General features: G+C 36.4%; 1 protein-coding gene and 1 long non-coding RNA gene across 2 annotated transcripts in view; one reads left to right on the forward strand and one right to left on the reverse strand.

Annotated features, from left to right (window-relative positions):
• The first annotated feature begins 340 nt into the window (after positions 1 to 340).
• Positions 341 to 12,893, forward strand: part of GPR149 (G protein-coupled receptor 149) — a 36,218-nt gene continuing 23,665 nt past the window's right edge. Inside the window, exons 1-3 of the mRNA XM_034439185.3 lie at positions 341 to 1,380; positions 3,509 to 3,701; positions 12,224 to 12,675. Of these exons, the coding sequence (XP_034295076.2) occupies positions 430 to 1,380; positions 3,509 to 3,701; positions 12,224 to 12,675 (1,596 nt within the window). The 5' untranslated portion in view covers positions 341 to 429. The remainder of the gene's footprint in view (positions 1,381 to 3,508; positions 3,702 to 12,223; positions 12,676 to 12,893) is intronic.
• The window catches only part of LOC117678265 (uncharacterized), a 37,851-nt gene continuing 36,149 nt past the window's right edge, over positions 11,192 to 12,893 (reverse strand). Inside the window, exon 5 of the long non-coding RNA XR_004594975.3 lies at positions 11,192 to 11,736. This is a non-coding gene — a long non-coding RNA (uncharacterized LOC117678265). The remainder of the gene's footprint in view (positions 11,737 to 12,893) is intronic.

The raw sequence follows: 12,893 nt of genomic DNA on the forward strand, positions 1-12,893 counted from the left end.
CTGCTATAGTTTCTCCTAAGCCGGCAGTGTGAGACTGATATTCTGCTTGCTTTCTCTTACGGCACGTTTTTGACATCGGCTTTTTACTTTAAGGCTAAACTTGACCACTTCTGAGGATTATAAAGGACTGGCAAAGAACTGAGGAAAGGAGAAATTATTGTGCTTTATTTTCTTGGCTGGAATTTTTTTTGCTTCTTGGGACTTAACATTAATGCTTCTTTTAACAGTGTGAGCTGGGCATTACTTGGGAGCATCCTAAGCAGGCATTCAGAAAGGGGGGAAAAATCTGTACAGACCAAGAATAAACTTGGTAGAGAAGATGAGGAATCTACTGTGGAGCTAACAATGTTTTCATCGGATGAGAACTCAAAGAATCTGTGAGAAGGTAAAGTAACATCCACCCCAGCTATCCCAACCATCCTGACAACAATGTCAGTCACTCATATTAATGTTTCATTAAATGGGACAAGCTCCCCAAACCAGGGAATGATGGATATACCCAAAGACCAACAATCTTTGAATCTTTTTATTTTTCTCTTGACTTTTGTCATCACATTCCTAACCCTGCTGGGTAGCGTCTATTCATTAGTTTCCCTGCTGAGACTGCAGAACAAAAGTACAGTTTCAATGCTTGCAACTTCTCTAAGTGTGGATGATCTGATTAGTGTGGTACCAGCAACGATTTTTATGCTCAAACCTTGGTTGAGTGAGATGCTTCCCCAGACTTTGTGTACCACTTCAGCGCTAATGTACTTATTTCAGGGTTTCTCCAGCAACTTGATGGGGTCCCTTGTAGTTTTCTATAACTTCTACAGCCTCAATAAAACGGGAGACAGCCAAGGGGCCACCAAAAGGCCAGTGAGCATGATATGGGCTGTTCTTACTATCTGGATTGTCTGCCTGCTGATTTGTATTTTGCCTTTATGTGGCTGGGGCACCTATGCTCCCACCTCCTGGGGATGTTTTGCTGACTGTTCCAGTTCGTATATCTTGTTTCTCTTTATAATCTACTCATTGTGTTTCTGTCTCCTAATTATACTCTCCATTCCTCTTATTTATCAATTGCTCTGTTCAGATGAGCAACAGCATTTTTATGATGATTATCATCAAATCACTGGTGGCCAGTTTTCTTCTGGGGTACTTCCACTTGAGAGTCACACATCTTCTCTTCCTACAGAAGACATTATGAATAAAACCCAGAAGCACTGTCAGAACTCTGACCCAGTTACCAGACAAAGTCCAGCTGACCACTGTCACTTGGACCACTACGGTACACGAAATGTGCCACCTAACAACCGGAATATCACTGTGGAATTTGCTCAGAAACGCTTCTCGCTAATTCTTGCTCTGACCAAAGTCATTCTTTGGCTCCCAATGATGGTAAAAAAAACCTTGCCCAAGTTTCTTCTTCTTATCTCTAAGGGTTTAGTGAAGTGGTATATAATGATATTTGGAAGTGGGGAGCAGCAGAACAGGGTAAATTAAGCTAAGGTTGTGTCCATCTTGAAAACTTGCATCTTGTGTTTAAAACATTGATTAATCAAGATTTTTTAACAAGTTACTGTGTCACTTGCTTTGTATTTCTTTATTCAGTTTGGCTACTGTTTAAAGTATTCCTCATCTATTCAAACAGTTGGGTACATTATCGTAGTTTCAACTGAATGTACTGTACATTTCTAATACTGGTTTATTTAATGATCAGGAATTCAAAATGCACATATATTGGTGTATTCTTAAGGGAATGAGTAAGATTTTAATTACTTTTCAGATGATTGAGATTTGTTTTGCTGAATGTAGAAATGGTTTGTAATAGTCAGATATAAGAAAGATTCCAGACAACTACTTTATGGTGCTAGTTTTATGCTAGTATAAGTGTTCTACAAATACATCTTGTTGAATGATTCCAAGGGAAAAAAACTAGGTGGTGGAATAGATCAAGCTCTTATGCTTCATGCAGTTCAGTTGGGTATTATGTTGTTGGTTTTGGCATTTGCCAAAAATTCCTTGCTTTGTTTATTAGTTGCAAAGCACACCTTTTCGTGGTGAATTGCCTGTAGGTATGCAATTCAAAAGTATTCACAAATGACTGAAAGAATTTCATTATTTTCTATTTCCTTTTTTTTTAAAAAAAAAGAATTACTGCCTTGAAGTTTGTGATAGTAGATTGCAGATAGGACAATCTGTTTACCTGTGGTTTTGGGTTTGTTTTTTCTCATGTATCTCTTACACTACATTCAGTGCCCTATTTCATTTGTGAATCTCATTTTTGCCAGCACATAGGGAGCAATAATTTGAAATCTGTTATTTCTTCAGGGCCCTTTTTTAATCCTACATTCACTGATGAACTTTAATTTTTACATCAGTTTGGTCTAAGACTTGTGTAGTCTTTCCTGGAAATAAGCCCTATTAGACACAGAAGAATAATGCATACTCGCCATTCCAGTAGTCAGAGCTGCATTCGCTCACGTTCTTTCCTTGTAACCTTCTCTAGCAATCCTCCTTTTGCCCTTACTGATGAGATTTAAATTGTAAGATCCATGGGGCACAGACTTGCTTCTTTATTTATGAAGCTCTGCATAATGAAACCACTGTGCAAATCATCTATCAACATGATCTTCTCAAGGGTACCTTTCCACCTCCCTGCAATAACTCAAATGGCTCTTTATTAATAGCTCAGGGTTGAAGCTACTTCTCTGCTACAGAACAGGCATCAATATTTATTGTTTCACTTGAAGCAACTGGCGTTTCTGAGAGACACAGATGGGACTTGTGTTAGAACAGTTCCTTTTCGACATCTGTCAAGATTCAAAGACATGCGGAAGCTCAGTTGAGACAAATTCCAGGAAAACAGGAATGTTTATCTGCTGTATCTCAAAGAACAAATGGCTTTGGGTGTCTTTTGATAGGTAGCAGAGACTGCTTGTGGTTACTGTTACTATTATTTTGCAATGACCCTGTAAATATATCCTCAGCCAAATATGTATGGCTACTGGATGAGCCTGACGAAGAACATTAGGTCATGCCCAGGCAGGACTTAATGGACCATGGGCCATCCAAATCTGGGTCTTACCCTTATCATGAGCAGAGCAGAGATAAGTGTGTTCATAAATATGTTTGGTGAATGTAATGATACAGGGTGTGCAGTTTTGTGTTTGGCTACTTTTGGCTTTGGTTTCGCCTGCCATATTATGTGGATTGTAGAAGATGATTCCCCAAGTAAATGAGATTGTTGGGAGGAATAGGCTCACTTGTACTACTTCTATAGGATTGCAACATATGGCAGACATGCATTGCAATGCTAAGTAAAAGTCAGCACTACAAACTCTGTGGCATTTATTTGTGAGTAACAGGTTTAGAAGAGTCCTGTCTTTGCTTTCTAAGATGCCAATATTCAAGTCTGGGGAAGTCTATGCAGCAAGTATTTAGGAGAGGGAGTATAATATGTGATCGCTTCTGTACAAGCCAGCTGTCTGTTGCTTAATTTCTCTGGAATACCTCTCTCTTTCAGATACAAATGGTTGTTCAATACACTGTTGGGTTTCACAATCTTTCCTTTGAGATATTCAGCTTCCTGCTAACTTTGCTAGCTGTCACTGTCACTCCGATGTTTGTCTTGTCAGAGCACTGGAGTCACCTGCCTTGTGGCTGCATTATCAATTGTAGAAAGAGCATCTATTCAGTGTCATCAGAGGAAAACAAAGGTAAGAAGGAAGGATGGGGAAAGAGGTTTTACTGCTTCTTCCAAAAGGACATTATCAAGTCCTTCGGTCACATAGTGCAGATCCAAGGGGATGTAAAACCTATAGTTTTATATCGTTTTAACATTTTTCATTAGAACACTTCCTTTGGGCCTGATCTGACTTATTTTAAAATGCAGACTCCAATGTGGTATTGAAAGATCAATGTTGTCTCTGGTTGACAGAAGTTCAACATCCGTTACATAAAATAAAACCAAATTTTGTGTGTGGAGGGGGGATTGTTATGATTTAATACTCTTCTTTCATCAAAGTTAATGACAATTCACATGGCGGATTCTTTTATTCCATGTCTCATAAACAGCCAAAGTTTCAAATTGCCCATGCAGGCAACCCATATAACAGTACATTTCAGTGATTATTAAGTACAGTTTTATTCACAATTCATGCCCAAAGCAAAATGGATCTTTTCTGTACAAAAAGATGCATCCTCTGGATCTTCTAGAGCAGGGGTGTCAAATTCAAGGCCCATGGGCTGGATCAGTGGTGGGATTCAAAAATTTTTACTACCAGTTCTGTGGGCATGGCTTGGTAGGCATGGCATGGCTTGGTGGGCATGCTTGGTGGATATGGCAGGGGAAGTTTGCTGCAAAATCCTCATTTCCTCCTGATCAGCTGGGACTCAGGAGGCAGAGAATAGATGGGGGTGGGGCAAGTCAGAGTTGGATTTACCGGTTCTCCGAACTACTCAAAATCTCTGCTACCAGTTCTCCAGAACAGATCAGAACCTGCTGAATGCCACCTCTGGGCTGGATCCAGCCCACAGGGTGCTTAGATCTGGCCCATGGGCCAACCTGGAAACAGTGAAGGACCAGCCTGTGGTGCCTCTTCCAGCAAAAATGGAGCTCAGGAGCCCGTTTTTGCTGGCAGAGCGCTTGGGCCACCACAGGCGCCTCTGACACGAGTGATATCGCTCTGGCCACACCCACCCTGGCAATCCCCACCCTAGCCCCCCAATGACAAACACACTCCTGATGCAGCCCTCAATGAAAGTGAGTTTGACACCACTGTTCTAGAACCTGCTTTCGTGTTTGCTTTATGTCAAGAAACAATGTGTACACCTTCTGCATATTTCTGGCTTTGTTCAAATATTTGCAGAAAGAAATTTATAGCAGATGGTGATCCAACAATTATCTAACAATTTAAAGCTAAACCTTTTCTCTTGTTTTGTATATGCTAAAGGTTATTCCTCCCCTCGGACCCAAAATAAAATATTTACCCTATCTTTATGGCCTCAGGCAGAACTAAATAGTTAAACATACAGTCACAGTATTTAGAACCAATATCCCCCTACTTTAAAATCTTTTATTTTTATGACTACAGCTCGCTTTTATTTCTAACATATTCTGTTACAAAGGACAGGAGTAGCAAGCAGAAATTGGAATAGACAACCTGGTGCTCTTCAGAAGTTTAGAAATTTAATTCCAATCAGATGCAGTTAAGGTAGCCAATGCGAGGGATTGTGCTTGAAACATCTGGGGACACTAGGATCACTACCATTAAGCCTGTATTCCAGAATCAATGTTACAGGGTGTCCAAGACTTACAACCACAAGTGAGCCCAACATTTCTGTTGCTAGTGAGACATTTGTTTGCTCCATTTTACGATTTTTCTTGCGACAGTTGTTAAGTGAATCACTGCACTTGTTAAATTAGTAACATGGTTGTTAACTGAGTGTGGCTTCCCCATTGACTTTGCTTGCCAGAAGGTTACCAAAACTGATCACATGACCCTGGGACACTGCAACCATAATAAGTTGGCTGCCAAGTGTTTGAATTTTGATCACGTGACCATGGGGATGCTGCAATGGTGGTAAGTGTGAAAAATTGTCATAAGTCACTTTTTTCAATGCCATTGTAACTTTGAACAGTCACTAAATGAACTGTTGCAAGTCAAGGACTACCTGTCATTAATCAACGTATTTGGAGAAATGGCAGATTTGGAATTCTGAGAACATATAATGAGAGCTCTCACAAGATGGCTGTTAAGATAGTTATATACAAGATAGCTAGACGTCAAACATTCATTCCCTTCAATTTATTTGGAGCACCCTACAATTTCCTATTTAATTAGCTTTTTCTTTTTCTGGGCAAGTGGATACACCTCTATTTGTTGCAGCTCCTCGTCATTTTGATTTTTTTAAGAATACCTACTGTGTATGAGCTATTTGAACTAGGAAACATTCTTATGAATACAAAAATGTTAGAGGCTGGCACTTAAGCAGCTTACTGTCTTCCCTGTTGAAATCCTTAAACATTATTGTGTGTGTATGTGTGTTTTCAAGTGTGTTGAAGACGTCCCTGCATTTTTCTTAGCAACATTTTGGGAGTGGTTTGCCACTGGCTGCTTCCCACAGCTGGGAGAAACTGACTGGTCTGCAATCACTAGTTGACTTTGGAGCTAAGGTGGGACTAGAAATCATAGTCTCCTGATTTCTAGCCTGATGCCTTGACCACTATACCAAACTTATTACTTAATATCTTAAGCACCTGGATTGAATAGGATTCATGTGTTCCATAGCAGAAAGCTTTCTGGACTAAGCTGTTGCAGGACTGATATATTATTTCCTTTTTTTGCATAGAGCAGGAAAATAAACTAATACTGTTATTAGTAATAATTGCATAGGTCCCAGTTTAACATCAAAAACGATGTAGATAAAACTATTCAATCTAAATCTGGAACTCAAGCATAGATGGTGTTAGAGCCACAGTTGATTCTGAAGAGGTGGATTTTATGTTCATTGTTCTTCCTGAATCACTACATAAAACAAATACGAAGAATTAAAGTCAGTTAAACAGAAAAAAAATGTAGCAGATGTTGAATTCCAAGCCAACTGCACATCAAACAAACAAACAAAATCAGAAAAAATAAACTTGAATTGGAGACATTCAGTTAGATGATTAACATGTTAGTTAGGTCAACCTGATTCCTGACAACTGCATGGACCAATGTTCAACACCTTGAAATTCTTCCCAAAGAAACCTATAATTTCTTTGATTACTTCTATCTACTTTATTAGTTGTCTTCCCGTTTTTCTAGTTCTCCCATACTTCTAAACATAGACTACATAGATCTAATACATCTTATATAACATGCCTAAAGTATATGAGTTTTTGTTTGCTGTTCCTCAAGGGAGGAATCAGATTTTCTTGGGCCCAGGATTCAAATCTAATAACCTTATTACAATCATAAGGCCAAAAAGCAATAAATTAAAGCCTAAAATAAGTGAATATATATACACATATATATCAATTGATAAGTCTATATAGATATAAGATATATAACAAGAAATAAGAATGAAGCACAGAATTTAAAAGTACTGGGACAAAAGTGCAATAATTATAGAATAAAATAACATAAAGCATCAGAAAGTTAATAAGTCAGGATCTTCAACTACAGTTACAATGATTAGTACATGTAGACATGAGCAACCTGGGAGAATATACTTGGGTTCTTCTCAGATAAGAGAACTGATAAATAAAAGTTGTGCTCTCTGTCCATAATGTCTTTAGGATTAAGTGTTTGAGAGTCATCCTAGAGTCCTTATTAGAGGAATAACAGAGGAACATATGGCTGTAATGAACCATCTCTGCATAGGTATAGGTGGTGATGCACTGGAGTATTATTTGACTATCCAAAGAGGACTAATGAAGTCAGTGCATCTAGCCTGGTTAAGGTAAAAGGCCTACAATATTTTGATCTTGTAGTAGATGGTAAATAGGAGGCTGGTGCAATCCCATTTGGAAGAATCTCCCAAGTTTTAGGACTAGACCCTAGACCCTAGATTAGGTCACGGGTTCCTAAACTTTTTGTCACCATACCTTTCTTTATTTTAATGTACACACTTCCCCTAAAAATCCAAACATCAAAACAAACATAAATGAATAATGAAAATAATACACTGAAATGATGAGAAATATAGATTTATTATAACAATGTAACTAAAAGATTCTTCATACTTCCCCAGACCATTTGAACCTCTCCATGAAAGGAACACCTCACAGTTTGGGAAAACCTAAATTAGATTGAAGTTCTGTCTTCCCTAGAATTGGGTAGTCAATAAATTTAAATAATAACAAGAGTCTGAATATCTGGCTGACTGCATCAAACCACAATACTATATACTTATGAAAAAAAAAGAAAAGAAATCTGTACTTATCCCAATCATGATTGGAGCCCTCAGAGCAATACCCAAAGGACTCCCTCAATATTTGGATTAAAAAAATAAATATTGGACCTGAACACCCTAGTTTTATCCCCCCCCAAAAAAAACCCCACAAAACCCCACTTTACTTAGAACTGCCTATATATTTAGGAACTACCTTAAAAATTCTTAGGTCCTTGGTTAGATCTTGAAATATTAAGTTTTCACCAGGCTTAGACTGTGAATTTAACTGTAGATTACTCATAATAACAATATCTGTGGCTTGAGAGCACGTCTGGCATTTTCAAAGCCTAAGGAGCAGAGGCTCTCAATTGAAAAACTCAATAAATGGATTTTATCAGTAGCTTTCTTAAGCCACATTGATTTAAAGCAGTCCCTAAAGGCTAAAGGGGCCAGACTTATAGGAAAGAAAATTAATTTTAGTCAAAAGTTGACAAGTAAAAGCCAGCTCTAGCCTCCATGGAAACTAAATGTATCTCCAAACATAAAATGGTATTCCTAATTCATTTTGGGACAGCAAGGATTGATGAGTTCTTCTTAAAATCCAGGATTGTCTTAGTAATAATTTCAGATCTGTAATTTGATAGCAATTATCTTCTTTCTCTCTCTTTTTCAAAAGCAGCTTTCACAGCCATATATTGCCACTGGAAAGATTATAATTGTAATTGTTCTGATCTTTGTTGTCATAGAACTATTCTTTCATGACACTATCAGTGCCTTCCTCATTAGGATTAATCTACTTTTTATTCTACAGCACACTGACCTTGTCTATCTATCCTTGAGCCCAAGGAAACAAAATTATCACTTCAAACCCTTTACCATTAATAATAATATTAGCCCAGATTTTTCACAATGCATATTTTCATTGTGAGAGTTGTCTCACTCTCTGCTGACGATATTCTCAGCAGAATATCTTAAGTTCTCATCTTAAATTCTTATCTAGAATCAAAACAGGAGAATGGCTAATCTTTCCATTCATTTACTATTTAAGACACTAAAGCTCTATTAGATATGCATGGGAACAAGAGATATCCTTGTCTTGTTCCTTCTCCTATTCATTATTTTTCTCCAAATTTGGTTTCTGCAACAACTTCTTGTTTATTGTAAAAGTTCCTCAGAAGAGTCATCAGAGACAAAGAAAATAATCTGATTTCTCTTATTTATAGAAATCTGTGTAAGCATCTTCTTCGTAAAATTTGAAGTTGAACTTTGCTTGCATAAGGAATTAATCAACCATGTCAGCATAGGTATATTCACCAATATTTTATCATCTTTAGGCTATAAAATTTTGTTTTATATTTATTGACAGAACTGTTAGCATAGTGACTGCTTCTACTCCTGCAACTTTAAGCAGTGCAAATATGTATTAACTTGCTCCACTGTTTTCTTATCTGGTACCTGGTTTACTTTCTATCATGCCTGACTGGTTCCTGAACATATTCTGAAAATGCTTTCTATAATTGTATAATTTCATTTGTTTTCATATTCCTTCAACCTCATTTGATTCAATTACATATCTCTTTTATGATTAGTTCTAAGTATTCCTATTTAGATATTATTTCTCTGTGATTTCTTGTTATTTTTTAAACACTTCTATTTTTTTTCACATGTTCTTTTACCTTTAACCCAAATATTTATAGTACCTTCCTCAATTTCTTTCTGAAACTGCTTGGCTGCCTGGATTGCATTGGATTGCTTTTTTTTCATCTTCTTTTTCAAATTATAGTTTGTTTGATTCTGCTATTGTACATCCAGTAATGTCCATGTACTACATATAATCTGCATTTATGTTGCTTGAAAAAGAGGGTAGTAATAATTTTTTTTCATGTATTTATTTATTAACATTTCCTCTCCATTATTGCATTTCTTCAAATCTTCTTATGGTTCTCAGTTCCTCCATTTCTCCAATGTTTGCATGGCAAACATCCTTTATAGTATTACTTCAGTTCTTTTGCAATTTGCCAACATCTTACATTTGTAGCGGGGATACAGTTGTCTATACAGTTTTTGGCTATACTCCAATTCTTATAGATATGACCCTATCGTTTATTGAGTCATAGCCAAGCACTTACTTTCCATAGAGGTGCTTGTTTTTAGTATTATTGTTACTCGGTTTCTTTATACTGTATTGTCCAGTTCCTGAATAATATAGCATGCAATTATATGATTTCAAGTAGCTCATTCCAGACTACCTATGTTTAAATATTCTTAAAGTATTCAGTTTAATAGACTTCATTTCAACTTTAAAAAAATCAAGTTGCATTTGCTTCATGCCATCCCATGTTATAACGTTATGTGTTTTTGAAATATGAGGAAAAAATCTTCTTTTCAGTATTGGTACCATTGATATCCAGACTTTCTTACTTTTTTGGTCAGGCCTTATCTTTGCCTCCTTATTTACCTATGAAAGCTCACTGTTCTTCCTCAGTAACCAGAGAAGTATTTCCCATACTAGGAGTCTCATTACCAGGCACATAAACTCTTCCTAATGTTTTAACATTGCCTATACTGTTTTCTTGATAAAAATCAAGTGGTTTGCGAAGTGGTTTGCTATTGCCTTTTTCCAGATTTAATTTTGGATTTTCTTCTCTTAGGCAGGTTAGCTTTCTTTATGCCTGCCTCACTGCTTTGTATATTTCTCTTAACTCTACCATCTATCTCTACCAGCAAGTGGTCCTTTCAAAAGTACCTGTTCCTACTTGTATTACTTTCAAGACACTAAAGCATCACATTATGATAAAAATGAAAATCCTATTACTTACTTATATTTAATTCCCTTTGAACTCAAAGTGACGTTTTATGACTTATTTATATAGTCTCAATTTTATCAGAATATTTTCAAAGTTCATTGTCTTAAACAGCCAACAATATCAAGCTAAATTTACATCAGTGGGACAGGTTAATTTACTTTGCTGCAATGCTATATTAAGTTACCAAAAAGTAAATCTCATTGAGGTCAATGTGATTCACTTTGGATCTGCAATTCATTAGAATGGTATAGGCTTTGTTTGTGGAGGTATACATATTGGACTTGTGCCACTGAAATAAAACTATATCCAAGCCCTGAAAACAAGTTGAAGGCTGAATCATTAAACCAAAAAAATATGCAGAAAATTGTAAAACAATAGGATAGGATAGGATAGGATAGGATAGGATATAATTGAGCAAAAATATAGTAATAGTATATTACTATATTGTAATATATATTGTACAAATATATAGCAATATTTTTCTTTTTCAGGACATTATTCAGGATATTATTAATGCTAGCTCCAAGTCAAATTAGCATTTATTTTTATATTATTTCTGTTACAATAAGGTCATTTAATTTACTTCCAGTGTAAATTTAACAGTCTTTCAAAGAGTGTACATTTCCTAATAGAACCAACATAAAAAACTGTTTTCTAATAGCTGGGAAATAACTGTGCTCTTGTTCTAAGAAATTTTTATTTCACATTCCAAATGTTATGATGTGCCTCTCTTTAAGTCATAAATAAATCTACACAATAATGTGCAAATTTTATTACATTTCGTACAATTTTAAACACACTCACTGGAATAAAACTTACTGAGTTCACTTAATGACTGAATGACTGATTTCCCTCTGTGCATCCACCGCACATGATCAAATGAAGGACAGCTTTTTTGGATGGTTGCCCAGTTGCCACACTGTCTGGGAGATAATTACTTCCTGCTGCTTTTTTTTTAAAGCATTAAAATACATCTGTTGGACTGGTCAACATTTCTGCCAGAGAAGAGTTGGGAAAGGCTCACTCACCCCAGCCTACGTCTTCCTATATTTAATCCCTCTATGAGCTGCAAAGGAATAAAAAGCAAAGAGAAAGTAAGACAAAAAGTCCTTAGAGCAATCACTTTAAAACTTTTATCTCCTTGCCAGTAACAAAAAATAAGGTAAACCTTTTGTTAACCTTTGTTCCAGTTTGCACAGTGATGAACCATAGTCTGTTTACAGCTAAAACTAATTTCCTCCACTGTCTGGTGCTAATTGGGTTGTGGTGTTTATACAATATACTGATCTACTCCCTGCCCCAGTAAAAAATATTGTGCAAACACACTTTGGCTTCAACTATTTTCTATTTTGTCATTTAATGTTTTGAAACATTGATTTAAAATATATGTTTTGAAACAATTCACATTAACCCAATTATCAAAATATGGTGTACTTTTTTAACAAAAATACTATTAACTGTCCTACTGGCTTCTAGCTGTTTTAATGCAATGGTTTATTTTATTTCTTTTTTCTTTTTTCTTTCTTTCATTCTTTCTTTCTTTCTTTCTTTAGCCAAAAGAAGAGGCTTTGAATTCAATTTGTCCTTTCAACAAGGTTATGGAATCTATAAGATATCCCATGACAATAACCACAGTGATGGTAGCAATTCAATATCCTACCACAGCTTGCTCAACTGTGATTGTGAGAACACAAAAGCAACTCAAAAAGAAAGCAGCAAAATGGAGTTCAGCACCATTTCCGTGGTGGACAGCTCCACGTGTCAAAATATTGCTGGTTGCAAAAATGTTGACAGCACAGACACCAGGAAAGACTTAAGCAGGGATAAATTCATAGACTGCCTAATGTCTGATAAAATGTCATATAAGAAAGAAGAGATCCGGAATATTGAAAAAGGAACTTTTTTTGAAGGACCAGAAAGAAGGTTGTCTCATGAGGAGGGCCGGAAACCAGAACTCTCTGACTGGGAGTGGTGCAGAAGTAAGTCGGAAAGGACTCCTCGACAGGTAGTGTGTAATTTAGTACTGAAATCTTTTATGTCCAAGGTTCATAACTTGAGGCTTCTTTCAAACCTTTGAATGTTATTCCAGAGAACTTTCAAAACTTTCCAGTAAAGTACAATTTTTAAAATGATATGAAGGGAGGAGATGATTGTATGGGGAGCAATCATAGCAATTATATTTATTTAATTTCATGCAGCTCAAATGTAAACAAATCAAATTTA

This window comes from Pantherophis guttatus, chromosome 6 (assembly GCF_059756535.1).
Source record: "Pantherophis guttatus breed Tessera chromosome 6, ASM5975653v1, whole genome shotgun sequence".
NCBI lineage: Eukaryota > Metazoa > Chordata > Lepidosauria > Squamata > Colubridae > Pantherophis > Pantherophis guttatus.